This window comes from Anabrus simplex, chromosome 2 (genome assembly GCF_040414725.1).
Source record: "Anabrus simplex isolate iqAnaSimp1 chromosome 2, ASM4041472v1, whole genome shotgun sequence".
NCBI lineage: Eukaryota > Metazoa > Arthropoda > Insecta > Orthoptera > Tettigoniidae > Anabrus > Anabrus simplex.
The window spans coordinates 671,717,469-671,732,242 of NC_090266.1; the positions used below are offsets into that span (position 1 = coordinate 671,717,469).

Genomic DNA, 14,774 nt, shown 5'->3' on the forward strand with positions numbered 1-14,774 from the left:
GTAAATAAGTCTGGTGTCATGTCATTTACTCGAAAATTAACACCTGTATTTCACAGATATAAAATCAGAGGAGAAGTTTTAAATCATTTGGAGGAATTTAATGATCTAGATGTAATTCTTAGTAACAGGAATGGCTTATCCTCTGAGAAACACATCGATTATATTATAAAGAAATCTTTCAGACTACTGGGGTTTGTCAAAAGGAATTGTAAAGATTTCAGTAATATTACATGTGCCAAAACACTGTTTGGTTCCTTCGTGAGACCATCTCTCAAGTATGGTTGTGAGGTGTGGCTCCCGTATCAGAAAGGCCACATATACCATCTCGAGAGAGTACAGATAAAGTTCATGAAGTGGATTAGTTTTTAATTCCTGGGCATGCCACTCTCTTCAAGCAGGTATGAAGAAGTTGCAAAAATTCTTGGAATGAATACGCTGGCAACGACCCAAAAATGTGCGAACGCAATGTTAGCAACTAAATGCTTGAAGAGTAAAGTGGACTTTCCGACTATACTGGGGTTGATTCCACTTCATGTTCCAAGCAGGCGAACAAAACAGAAATGCACATTCCACCTGCCCAAATGTAGGACGGTTGCACATGAAAATTTTTGTTTCATGCAAGCGCTTGGGACCTTAAATCAGCTGGGAGGGTCACTCGACATTTTTCACCACCCTTCCACTGCAATTCGGAAAGTTCTCCTCAAGGGTGGATCATGATCATTTTGTAAATTATGTGAATTATTGTGTGAATAGTCTGTACAAAATATGTATGTTTGTCTATGTATATTTGTATATATTATTTAATTTTCTATCACTTCACGTGTAATTGGGACATCCTGTAGGTGATACATAAATATATTCCATTATGAATCTTGCAGAATGGCACTGGAACCTTGCCAAAGTAGAAAATGTCAGATAACAAGTAACCTGGTTCAACAGCTGCAATAACCTGAAAATGGGGATCAACAATGGGTGGTGTGAATAAAAATGAATATAATCTCATGAGCATGTGCTGCTGAGAGTCTGAGTGTCTCACTGTCGATGAGCTTCCACTCTGCATTTCCAGTGAATAAAAATGTAGAGTGCAAGCACAGCGTAAACTCAAGTGTCTGGAGCAGCCACTCAGTGGCATTGATAAAGGTCATGCACCTGTCATATATATCACACCTTGGTGACTTACGGATGTTTGAAACACAGTTCATTGCTCACGATGGCAGAAGACAGTGTGGAATTCCAGTCCACTTTTATCTCCATTTTAAAGGAACATCCAATTCTATTTTCTAAATCTCAGTTACCGGATATGAAGCACAAGAAAGCAAGTGCAATAAATGCAGTTCAGTGTGAACTACTTGCTAAATGTAACTTAAAACTTTCGGTGCAACAGCTTTATAAAAAGCTGCAAAACATGAATACAAGACTGAAATTTAAAGTAGATTCAAAGCACACTGGAAACAAATCCATATCTTTAAAAGAATGGGAGAAACAGCTGATGAATCTGATGCAGGGGGAGGATAACCCAACCATCGGCCGCCTGAAAGGTAAGAAATCATAGCCTGAAAATTACAGCATTAATAAATGCTGGTGACACAGTTTCAAAACAATGACACTCCTGGACAGAGGTGAAACGGTGAAAATCTGAATGGTAAGGAAATATGTAAATTACAATACTAATAAATAGTTGAAGATAGATTTTATTTAAAATATAATGTTTTTGAATTGTATAGTAATTTTTATATATAATTTTTAAGGGGAAGCGGTCACCAATCCCATTACAGATGATTATGAAGAGATTTCCTTACATGCAGTTGCTGCAGGGCCTAGTATGGAAAACACACCAAGTATACCACCATCAATGGTACCAATAGTCTGCACACCACCAACAAGACCAACAGCAAGCACAGCTGACAAAGACATGCTGGATGAAACCGAACAAACGAAACACTTAAGTAATAGTGAACTGCAAAGGTTGGTACTTTTGAAACAATTGATGATTTTGGAACAGAAACATAAAGTTTTAGTATTACAAGAAAAACAGCTAAAGGAGAGAGAAAGAGATAAGGAAAGAAAAAGGGAACGAGAAACAGGAAAGGAGAGGGAATGAGATGAACAAGTAACGGACTGTGAAGGTGGTGATTATTGCCAGTTGTAAACATACAGTACTGTGTTATTTAAAATGGTAGCTCATTATTGCTAATGAATTTATTATTAAAATAAAATTAAGAACTAATATTGTTGTATTACATCCATATATCTAAACCTTGAAATTATTCCTCCCTCTCCATAGACTTATAGGAAAATTATATTGTATATGGCAAGTCATGGATAAATGTAATTTATAGAATAATTATTGCATAATAATACACTGAACACTCAAAATCTCATGATTAATGAACAAAAGGTATGAAGTCGATTGATAGAAGTTGCCAAATTTATTTTACTCACCTAATGTTGTAAGCCATATATTTCTGCTGCTATTTTATCTCGCCTTTGTTGTCCCCGCTCTCTATTATGAACACCATCACGTTCAACCAGTACGTTATCATCTTCTTCGTCATTAAAGTCTCTGATTTCAAAATCTTCATCTTGGATATGCTTCACGACGTTGTGAAGAATGAAACAGCATAAAATGACCACTGGAACATTCTCTGTAGCAAACCTAATTTTGCTTTGCAGAATAAGAAAGCGCTGTTTTACCTGACCAAAGCATCTTTCTATCACGACTCACTCTCTTGTGATACAAGCATTATAAGCCCTCTGTCCAGGAGTGTCTGTGTCTTGAAACGGTGTCATGAGCCATGGAGAGATTCCATAACCTACGTCACAGAGCAGGAGTGCATTTCCATGACGTCTGGTCATAACTCTGCAAACATCGGAGTTTCTCCAAATTCGCGAGTCATGGACAGAGCCAGGCCACGATACATCTACACTGATGATTCCATTGCAAGTGGCCTGTACATTAATGCTAGGGGCAGTCGCCTAGGTGGCAGATACCTTATATGTTGTTTTCCTAGTCTTTTCTTAAATGATTTCAATGACATTGGAAATTTATTGAACATCTCCCTTGGTAAGTTATTCCAATCCCTAACTCCCCTTCCTATATATGAATTATGCTCTGTTAATATACTCATCTCCATGAACATGTGGCTTCTTAATTTGTACATGGGTACAGTCCACAGCTCCGATAGCATAAGGATAGGAAAAATGTTCTTGCCACTTAGCCAGTGCTTCCTGCATCGCAGCAACATTTGTTGGAAATTTTATCCAATAATCTGCTTTCATTTCAGTTGAAGTCAAAACCTGTGAAAATTTTTTTGACACGGTGCTCTGACTTACACTGATATCTTCACCAACTCCACTCTGAAACCCAGGGTCTCCAGCATAATCCAAGAAGATTCTCATTTTTCTTCGTTTGTTAGTGCACCACCTCTTGTTTCTTCGAAGTGCCCAAGGAAATACTCCGCTAACCATTCAACATGTTCCTTACTGAACCTATATAACACCGTGTAATCAAGTTGAGATGATTTTCTGTAAAGTTCATATAATTTCCTTTTCTGATTAACCACTGTCATAAACTCAGCCATGCTATTGAACTTGACACTATCGCTTTGAGTCACCTACTGAACTAGCTCAAGGAAACATGAGCAGGCGCTTACGGAAATGAGTGCCTGCTTTATCTTTATTCACCAGAAATCTGTAGCACCCGCTTTGCTACTCGAGTGACTGGAGTGTGTGCTCAAGGTTACAGGTCTGCTGTTAGTGTCTGCTACCGACCAGCGGTTTTTATTCACCTCATTGCGAGTGCCCACTCTAAATTCGCGAGTTAAGAGTGTGTGCTCATTTTTAATCACACCACCCAATGTATGCATCCAAAACATAACATAATGTGGTCTCAAGGAAATCATGTCATCATGAGCACTGACAAGAAAACCTAAGCTCAAAGCATATAATGCCACCTTAGTACCAACTCTTAAAATAATTTATGTATTTATTTATCCTCCTGTTCAATATATTATTTCATCTCTTAAGATGAAGTATTAAGTTTATTCAGACATGTTTTGACAACTTAATAATCCCCTTGCCAAAAAAAAAATGACCTCTCGTCGTGTACAGGAACTTGGTGTCGACTAGAAATAGAATTGCGGAACAAATGAGGCACTTTCCAGAAGTACTCGATTGCCTCAAAGTGGGCCACAGCACGTGGACGTAATATTTCCGGGCACTCTATTAAACATTATTTTACAAATTTACCACCAGTGAAGGGTCGCGCACTTTTTGCAAGTTTCAGAGCAACAATAGCCCATAACTTGCTCGAACTGCGCCTTCCAAAGTGTTGGGTTCAAGTATCTGTTGGACAGGGAGATAAAATAATTATCTTTGTGTTTTCTAAGCAGCACATCTAAGTCTAATTCTAAACAGTTCTTAATAATACAAACCCCAAAACGAAAACAAATCCCCTAAACTGGATATAAAACGATTCCTAATTAGTAAGTTGTTACTTATCTCTGAAGAACTTGGCAAATCCGATTTTAACTTAGCAATTTGTTCGTTTCTTGCTGCGCCAACAATGCCATCATAGGTTGGAACATGTTTATTGTGGTAGTGTAGTCGAACATTTGAAGACTTTACGCGTAAAATAATATGACAAATTAAATTTTGAGCTTTTCCTGCGATATTGAGAACAAAATATGAATCTGCCCATGAAGGATTAAACAACATTTTTAACGAAGGTGAAACCAAATGCTCTGCTATCTGTTATGTCGAATAGACTCTATTGGGAATGACACACACAAAGAGAAAGTGAGAATGAATGTATTATAACTTACGCACACATGCACCGACCACTGTGTGGGCTAGGTGGGGAAGGAGGGGAACGGTGCTGCTGAGTGCAGCACTGGTGCGCCCCAGCACTAAGTGCTTGAATTGGAAAGGCCTGACCTTGGTGCTGTTTTTATAGAAAAACATTTATTACTGTTTTTAAGACGAAGATTCAATAATAGTTTCAGACACAAGGTTTTGAATAGACATTGTGATAATTTTAAATGTTCTCACGTTTTTGAAGTGTTTTAATGTTGTTTTTTAAATGTAAGGTAGTTTGGTTTTTAGACTACTGTAATTTTAATTTTGACTATTGTCTTTTTAATATGTTTACAACTGTTCACGGACATCATTTTAAGATTAAATTAATTCATGAAGATGCTCTTTATAAGAGCGAAACATGTCCCTTAGAAGAATTAATTGTATGAAAATGTAAACACCAATAAAGGTGAATTGTATTGAATAGGTACATAAGAAATACTTTTTATTATATTTTCTGTGAATAACATCATTCAATACGGAACAACCATGAGGATACTGACCTATAATAAGTGGTATGTTCCGAGCTGTCAGCGGGGATATGGCGTGGAATGACATTAGTAGATGAATAAGTTTGCTTAATGAAAACTGCACTCCCATATTGTTCATTAGGTCTTTCCAGGACAAGTTTCATTCCGTTCACCTTTGGTCAGCGATCATTTGATCCTCTATGTGTCTCCTGAACCAGTAGGATATCACAATTACGTTTTGTGCAAATGTCAGATAATAAGGCTTCCTTCTCTGGTGAAATTCCCTCTATATTAATTGAGATTATTACTAAAGCTGGCATTTAAAAATGCCGTTTGTAGTTCATAATAACTAATAAGTTAGTGTTTCGGTGATGGAAGAATCAGCCGCTGAGGATTCCTCAGCGTTGCCCAGGGTACGCTCGATTGTCTGTACAATCTTCGTGGAGGCATCTTCCTTGTACCCCATACGACCTAACATAACATTGTAAATACAACCAAGTATTGAATAGGTGGAAATTTCCTGTTTATAATTTGTATGTTGGTCTATCGTGCTGTTTTTACCGCCTATACTTCCCAAAAAACCAACTGAACACCTCCTGGGTATCTTAAGGTGTGTTCTATGATTCTATCTTGTCTTCTCATCAAATTTAGAAAAATCGATCTCTTCTCACCAGTTAGATTCAGTATCTCTTCATTCATGATTTGATCTATCCATCTCACCTTCAGCATTCTTCTGTAACACCACATTTTAAAAGCTTCTATTCTCTTTCTTTCTGAGCTAGTTCTCGTCTATGTTTCACTTCCATACAATGCGTCGCTCCAGACGAAAGTCTTCAAAAACATATTTCTAATTCATATATCAATGTTCGAAGCAAGCAAATTTCCATTCTTAAGAAAGGCCTTCATTGCTTGTGCCAGTCTGCATTTATGTCCTCCTTACTTCTGCAATCATTAGTTATTTTACTACCCAAGCAACAATATTCAACCACTTCCTTTAAGACTTCATTTCCTAATCTAATATTTCCTGCGTCACACGATTTCACTCAACTGCACTCCATTATTTTTGTTTTGGACATATTTATTTTCATCTTGTACTCTTTTCCCTAGACTATGACCATACAATTCAACAATTTCTTCAGATTTTCTTCAGTCTCATACAAAATAACAATATCGTCAGCAAAACTCAGGGCTTTGATTTCCTTTAGTGCCTGTTCTGTATAAACATTGACAAGGAGGGGGGACAAACTGCAACCTTGCCTCACTCCTGTCTCTATTGCTGTTTCTTTTTCAAAGTCCTCGATTCTTATCACTGCACATTGATTTTTATACAGATTGTAGATAATTCTTCGTTCTCGGTATCTGATGCTGATCATTTTCAGAATCTCAAATAGCTTGATTGAATCAACATCATCACATGCCTTTTCAAGATCTACGAATGCTATGTATGTGGGCTTGTCCTTCTTAATTCGATCCTCTAGGATCAAACATAAAGTCAGGATTGCTTCATGTGTTCCTACATTTCTTCTGAAATGAAATTGATCTTCTTCCAACTCAGTTTCAATTTGTCTTTCCATTCTTCTTTAAATAATGAGTGTTAAAATTTTGCAGGCGTGAGATACTAAACTAATGGCGCGTTAGTTTTCACACTTGTCAGCACCAGCTTTCCTGGGAATAAAGGCGATTAAAGAATAAAGTAGATAGGAAGTGCAGGACAGCTAAGGAAGAGTGGCTGAAGGAGAAGTGCAAGGATGTTGAAGGTTGGTCCTTGGTAATGTTGATGTTGCATGCAGGAAAATCAAGGAAACATTTAGAGAAAGGAAAATTAGGTGTAAGAATATTAAGAGCACAGATGGAAAACAACTTCTAGGGAAAGAAGACAAGGCAAAAAGACGGCAGGAACATATCCAACAGTTGTATCAAGGTACACACTCTCTGCCGAAAATCGGATGGCATTTCTCCTGTCTCATTCATCTTACACACACCATGCTGATATCTCCTAAGGCAGTCACTAATTCAGAGGAAATGTTATGAATTCCAGATGCCTTGTTCCTATTTAGGTCTCTCAAAGTTCCGTCAAATTCTGACCTCAAAATTGGGTCTTCCATTTCATCAGCATCAACAGCCTCTCCTTGTTTCAGAACCATATCATCTATGTCTTTACCTTGATACACCTGTTGGATATGTTCCTGCCATCTTTCTGCCTTGTCTTCTTTCCCTAGAAGAGGTTTTCCATCTGAGCTCTTAATATTCATACACATAGTTTTCCTTTTTCCAAAGGTTTCCTTGATTTTCCTGTATGCAGCATCTACTGTACATTACCAAGGACCATACAAGGTTCAACAACCTAGCACTTCTCCTTCAGCCATTCTTCCTTAGCTGTCCTGCACTTCCTAACCACTTCACCTTTATTCTTTTCTTCCCTTTTCACTTTTGCAGTATTGTGTTCTCGTCATTCATTGATCAGGTCCAGCATCTCCTGAGTTATCCATTGATTGTTAGTTGATCTTTCCTTTCTTCCTTTATTATGTTTCTTTCAGCCTTTTCACTTAGTCCTTGTGCAACATGTCCTTTGAAACAGTCCCTCACACTCTTTTTCTTTCAACTTGTCTAGATCCCATCTCCTTGCATTTCTACCTTTCTTCAATTTCTTCAACTTTAAATGGCATTTCATGACCAACAAGTTGTGGTCAGAGCCCACGTCTGCTCCTGGGAACTTTTTGCAATCTAGCACCTGGTTTCTGAATCTCTGCCTAATCATAACAAAGTCTATTTGAGTTTCCAGTGTCTCCAGGTCTCGTCTACATATACAGCCGTCGTTTGTGGTTTTTGAATCAAGTATTAGCAATGACTAAATTACGATCAGTGAAGAATTTAACCAGCCAACTTCCTCTTTCTTTCCTTTTTCCCAATCCGAATTCTCTTACTGTCTTACTTTCTCTTTCTAGTCCTACCACTGCATTCCAGTCTCCCATCACATGTATATTCTCATCACCTTTTACACATTGTAGTAAAACATCTATCTCTTGATATATTCTTTCAATTTCTTCATCATCTGTTGAACTAGTACGCATATAGATCTGCACTATTGTGGTGGACATTGGTTTGATGTCTATCTTGACAACAATAACCCTTTCAATCAATCAATCAATCAATCAATCAATCAATCAATACTGATCTGCATTTAGGGCAGTCGCCCAGGTGGCAGATTCCCTATCTGTTGTTTTCCTAGCCTTTTCCTAAATAATTTCAAAGAAATTGGAAATTTATTGAACATCTCCCTTGGTAAGTTATTCCAATCCCTAACTCCCCTTCCTATAAATGAATATTTGCCACAGTTTGTCCTCTTGAATTCCAACTTTATCTTCATATTGTGATCTTTCCTACTTTTATAAACGCCACTCAAACTTATTTGTCTGCTAATGTCATTCCACGCCATCTCTCCGCTGACAGCTCGGAACATGCCACTTAGAAAATTCTAAATTCTCATGGAGAGAATTATATATTTTCCCCCAATAGAGCATGCCAAAAATGTCAAAAACATATCAGATGTAATGCTTTTCAGGCGTTTGCTCTATTACCCAGCGTTTCTGTGCCTCTTAAAAGGGCTTCTGATAAGTTCACCTGCATACACCCCAGCATCAGTGGGTAGGGTCTGACACATCCCACTCTGATAAGTCTAGTGTCAGACCTAAGACGAAATGCTGGTTGATAGAGCAAACGCCTGAAAAGCCTTACATCTGATATGTTTTTGACATACCACTTAGTCGAGCAGCTCTTCTTCTTTCTTCCATTTCTTCCCAGCCCAAATGTTGCAACATTTTTGTAACGCTACTCTTTTGTCGGAAATCACCCAGAACAAATCGAGTTGCTTTTCTTCGGATTTTTTCCAGTTCTTGAATCAGGTAATCCTGGTGAGGGTCCCATACACTGGAACCATACTCTAGTTGGGGTCTTACCAGAGACTTATGCGCCCTCTCCTTTACATCCTTACTACAACCCCTAAACACCCCCCATAACCATGTGTAGAGATCTGTACCCTTTATTTACAATCCCATTTATGTGATTACCCCAATGAAGATATTTTCTTATATTAACACCTAGATACTTACAATGATCCCCAAAAGGAACTTTCACCCCATCAACGCAGTAATTAAAACTGAGAGGACTTTTCCTATTTGTGAAACTCACAACCTGACTTTTAACCCCATTTATCAACATACCATTGCCTGCTGTCCATCTCACAACATTATCGAGGTCACGTTACAGTTGCTCAGAATCTTGTAAATTATTTATTACTCTATACAGAATAACATCATCCCCAAAAAGCCTTACCTCCGATTCCACTCCTTTACTCATATCATTTATATATATAAGAAAACATAAAGGTCCGATAATACTGCCTTGAGGAATTCCCCTCTTAATTATTACAGGGTCAGATAAAGCTTCACCTACTCTAATTCTCTGAGATCTATTTTCTAAAAATATAGCAACCCATTCAGTCACTATTTTGTCTAGTCCAATTGCACTCATTTTTGCCAGTAGTCTCCCATGATCCACCCTATCAAATGCTTTAGACAAGTCAATCGCGATACAGTCCATTTGACCTCCAGAATCCATGATATCTGCTATATCTTGCTGGAATCCTACAAGTTGAGCTTCAGTGGAATAACCTTTCCTAAAACCGAACTGCCTTCTATCGAACCAGTTATTAATTTCACAAACATGTCTAATATAATCAGAAAGAATGCATTCCCAAAGCTTACATACAATGTTATGTCAAACTTACTGGCCTGTAATTTTCAGCTTTATGTCTATCACCCTTTCCTTTATACACAGGGGATACTATAGCAACTCTCCATTCATCTGGTATAGCTCCTCCGATCAAACAATAATAAAATAAGTACTTCAGATATGGTACTATATCCCAACCCATTGTCTTTAGTATATCCCCAGAAATCTTATCAATTCCAGCTGCTTTTCTAGTTTTCAAATTTTGTATCTTATTTTAAATGTCATTGTCATCATATGTAAATTTTAATACTTCTTTAGCCTTAGTCTCCTCCTCTATCTGGACATTATCCTTGTAACCAACAATATGTACATATTGCTGACTGAATACTTATGCCTTTTGAGAATCCTCACATACACACTCCCCTTGTTCATTAATTATTCCTGGAATGTCCTTCTTGGAACCTGTTTCTGCCTTAATATACCTATACATTATTTTTAACTATGACAAAAACAGCTTCAGCTTTCCGTATGCTGTTCGTTGTAGCTTACCTGCTGCCCTATTTTCTTATTAATTATTGAACCAACTCCTGCATTTCCCCTATTTGATCTTGTGTTGATAATTCTGTAGTTGCCCGACCATAAATCCTACTCTTCCTGTCAACGTTCTTCACTTATACCAACTACATCTAACTTTAGAATATCCATTTCAGTTTCTCTAACCTTCCACAATGATTCAAACTTCTAACATTCCACGCTCCGGTTCGCAGAATGTCAGTATCCATCTTTCTGATAATTGCCCCCTCTCGTGTAGTGCCCACCTGGAGATCCGAATGGGGAACTATTTTACCTCCGGGATATTTTACCTGGGATGAAGCCATCATCAGTACGCCATTCATACAGAGAGAGCTACAGGCTCTTGGGAGTTAGTTACGACTGTAGTTTCCCGTTGCTTTCAGCCGTGTAGCAGTATAAAAACAGCTAAGCCATGTTGAGTATTATTACAAGCCTATATCTGTCAATCATCCAGACTGCTGCCCTTGCAACTACCGAAAGACTGCTACCCTCCCTTTCGATGAACCATTCGTTAGTCTGGTCTCTTGACAGATACCCATTCAATATGTTTGAACCTACGGCTCGACTATCTGCTTTATTGGGACACGCAAGCCTCCCCACTGCGGCAAGGTCACATGGTTTTCAGGGGAGGAATCCTCTTTGAAATATCACTTACTCATATCATTTGTACTGAGGAATTGTCCTGAATATTTTCTCTTGTAGAATATGGTATGCTAGGAAAAACAGAGAGAATGACCATCATGCAGTAAAAGCATGTTGGTGGTGCCGAGGAATTAGGTAGTGGGAAAGTGTTGTGTTATGTCATGTTCAGACTTTGCACTCTTATGCGGTCAAGTGTTGACTTATGTGACCGTATCTCGACTATGATACGAACAAAGAAAGTGAATGGTTTAAATGATAAATGTGCTGAATGCTGTTTGGTGGGAACTTATATGACTGAATATACAAAGCATGTTGTTTCATTTTTTGTACAGCGTGAACATGTAACTGGCAAGACCTACGCAGCAGACAGGATAGCAATTGCTGTAGAACTAATAAATAATTGAAGGTCTTAGAGAGACCATCATGTTATCCTGAATTGTTTGTTCGTTTTAAAGTCTTGCTGACAATAAGAAATTTGAATCTGTTGTCAATCCATAATGATTCTCTAAGCTTCCTAAATTTCTTTGTGTGTTATATTGTTTGTGAGAATCTAGCATTCTTGCTTCAGTTTCTCATGTATATAGATTTATTTATAATTATTCTAAATATATAATTTATCATATTTTTACAAAAATGTACTTACTGTAATATTGTTTACCATTCTGTTTTTTCTTTTTTTTTTTTTTCTTTTCTAGGGCCGTTGGTGTGTTTTCTGAGAATTTGAAAGGGACTGATAATGTCCACATGTTGCTGTCTGCCCTTCCATCTTTTCTGGACAGCATGAATTCCATGTTTGTAGAATCTCCAAGTGAAGTTCTCAGTGTTGCATTGGAAACTGTTAATATGATTGTGTCTGTTAGTATAATTCTTTACATTATTTACTTATATATTCTTTTTACAGTGGGTAGTATTGATAGTCAGGTGTGCTGGATAGCAGTTTTGAGGTTGGGTAGGTAGCCACTTTTGTCTCAGTAAAACACTAAAATCAATAAGTAAGCATGCAACACTTTATCAGAATTATACAAGGAGAGGCAAACTATGAAATCTGCAGCCAACCCTTCCCTTTCTGAATATCCTGTCTATCATTCTAGGTATGAAACATTAAGTTAATTTGCATCCTCTTTGTGGTATATCCTAATTCATATGTGAAACTGCAACAATGAATACATTTCCACAATAGACAACCTTAATTTTATGTGGGCAGAAGCATTTTATATCTGTACGCAGACCGAAAATATGGCAAATTAAAACTCGTCCAGAATTACCGAACACGAGCTATAAATTTGCATGTCTACATAATATTAATGACTTACTCTGAATATTGGATGTACTCCTTCACAGAGGTGCATAAGAATTTATCAGTTTCTTTTTTGCAGCATGTTAAGGCATAAAAGACATAAGAGTCTTTCTGCAAATAAGTTATTAGTCGTCGTCATCATCATCATCATCATCATCATCATCATCATCAATGTCCCACTCCAGTTGCCCGGGTGTGGTTAACAAGCCTCCTCCACTCCTTTCTGTCCTTCCACTTTTCCTGCTCCATTTCCTCTGCCACACCCAATCCAGCTTCTCTAATTTCCTTCCAAATCTGATCCATCCACCTTCTTTTCAGTCTTCCAACTGGTCTCTTTCCCTTAACTTCTCTTTTCAATTCCCTTCTTGTTACCCATTCCTTTCCCATTCTTTTTACATGTCCGAACCATCTCAGTCTTGCTTTCTGTATGTTCTGTACTAACGGTTCTATATTTAGCTCTTCTCTGATTTTAATATTTTGAATTCTATCTCTTTTTGTGTTTTTAACCGATGTTCTTAAAAATTTAATTTCTACTGCTTGGATCTTACTATCTTGTCTCTTATTAGTTACCAGCATTTCTAGTCCGTATGTTACAATTGCTATGGAATACTGTTTATATAATGTTAATTTCATTCTCTTGGGTACTTTTTCATCCGATAAAAGCTCTCTGACTTGATGATAAAATGTTGTACCTTTACTTAGTCTGTTATTTATTTCAGGATTGATTTCATTACTTCCATTAATAATGCTAACCAGATATGTTATTAGTGATTGTGCCAATCAAAACCCTTATATGAGATAATGTTGAAGATGATCAGTCTTTGATTCTACATCTTCTAGCTGGATGTGTTTCCTATTTTTTCAATTTTTTTTTTTCCCTGAATTACTATTTCCAGGTGAATTACAGTACAGTGTGTCAAAAATTTTTATATCAGAAAATAGTGAAAAGTTCTCTCTAGGTTGGGTCACCATGTCAAAGTATGAATGTAAAATTATAACAAAAATCTTCCGGGCTATTATGCCGTGGTCTACTCCTTTCGTTTCTTCCAGACATTTCGACTACTGTTGCGGTAGTCATCTTCTGTGACGTCGTGTAGATACGCTCTCTTGTATCTCGCTGGCGACTGCGAAAGATGTTTGGGAAGCAGCTGTATTTATATGTGAGTGTGCGACCTCCAATTGGTTCGCGCCGTGCAATCCGACATCGGATTGAGTATCTAAAAGCACGACCTCCGATTGGGTCGCGCCGAGCAGTCTGACGTTTGGTTGGGGGTCTGAGCACACGACCTCCGATTGGTTCGCGCTGTGCCGTATGTTATGAGGTTGAATATATGAGGGCATGAATTCTGATTGGGTCGCTCCGAGCAATCTGTCGTCTGATTGAATCTCGGAGTGCACGACCTCCGATTGGGTCATGCTGAGCAATGGATCCTCTGGTTGGTTGACTGTGATGTCCCTGATTTTAGTTAGCTTCAGCCGTACCTTATATAAAGGGGTGTATCAGGCCTTGCTGAGTTTCAGTCCTTCCTCCTTTCTATTAAAGCTATCCGGATGTTTGGGTATCTTGATTGCTTCCCTGTAGAGACAGGCGTGAAAGTGGGATGTTGTGGCCAGTATGTCAGTATCCTCGTAACGGATCTCATGCTTTCTGTCAGACAGTGCATACTCTGCTACTGCTGATTTGTTGTATTGCCCTAAGCGACAGTTCCTTTTGCGTTCCATCAGGCGAGTATTGACACTTTAGCGACAGTTCCTTTTGCGTTCCATCAGGCTAGTATTGACACTTTCCTCGCTTAGGGCAATACGACAAATCAGCAGTAGCGGAGCATGCACTGCTTGATGGAAAGCATGAGATCCGTTACGAGGATACTGACATACTGGCCACAACATCCCACTTTCACGCCTGTCTCTACAGGGAAGCAATCGAGATACACAAACATCTGGATAACTTTAATAGAAAGGAGGAAGGACTGAAACTCAGCAAGGCCTGGTACACCCCTTTATATAAGGTAGGGCCGAAGTTAACTAAGATCAGGGACATCACAGTCAACCAGAGGATCCATTGCTCGGCACGACCCAATCAGAGGTCGCGCTTTCAGATACGCAATCAGATGCCGGATTGCACGGCGCGAACCAATTGGAGGCCGCACACTCACATATAAGTACAGCTGCTTCCCAAATGTCTTTTTCGCAGTCGCCAGCGGGAT

The 14,774-nt window shown here is 38.3% G+C and overlaps 1 protein-coding gene across 3 annotated transcripts in view; it reads left to right on the forward strand.

Annotated features, from left to right (window-relative positions):
• Positions 1-14,774, forward strand: part of Ipo9 (Importin 9) — an 839,375-nt gene that overhangs the window by 290,436 nt on the left and 534,165 nt on the right. For all 3 annotated transcript variants that reach the window (XM_067141231.2, XM_067141230.2, XM_068226247.1), the window contains one exon: positions 11,966-12,125. In XM_067141231.2, coding sequence (XP_066997332.2) covers positions 11,966-12,125 — 160 coding nt within the window. The remainder of the gene's footprint in view (positions 1-11,965; positions 12,126-14,774) is intronic.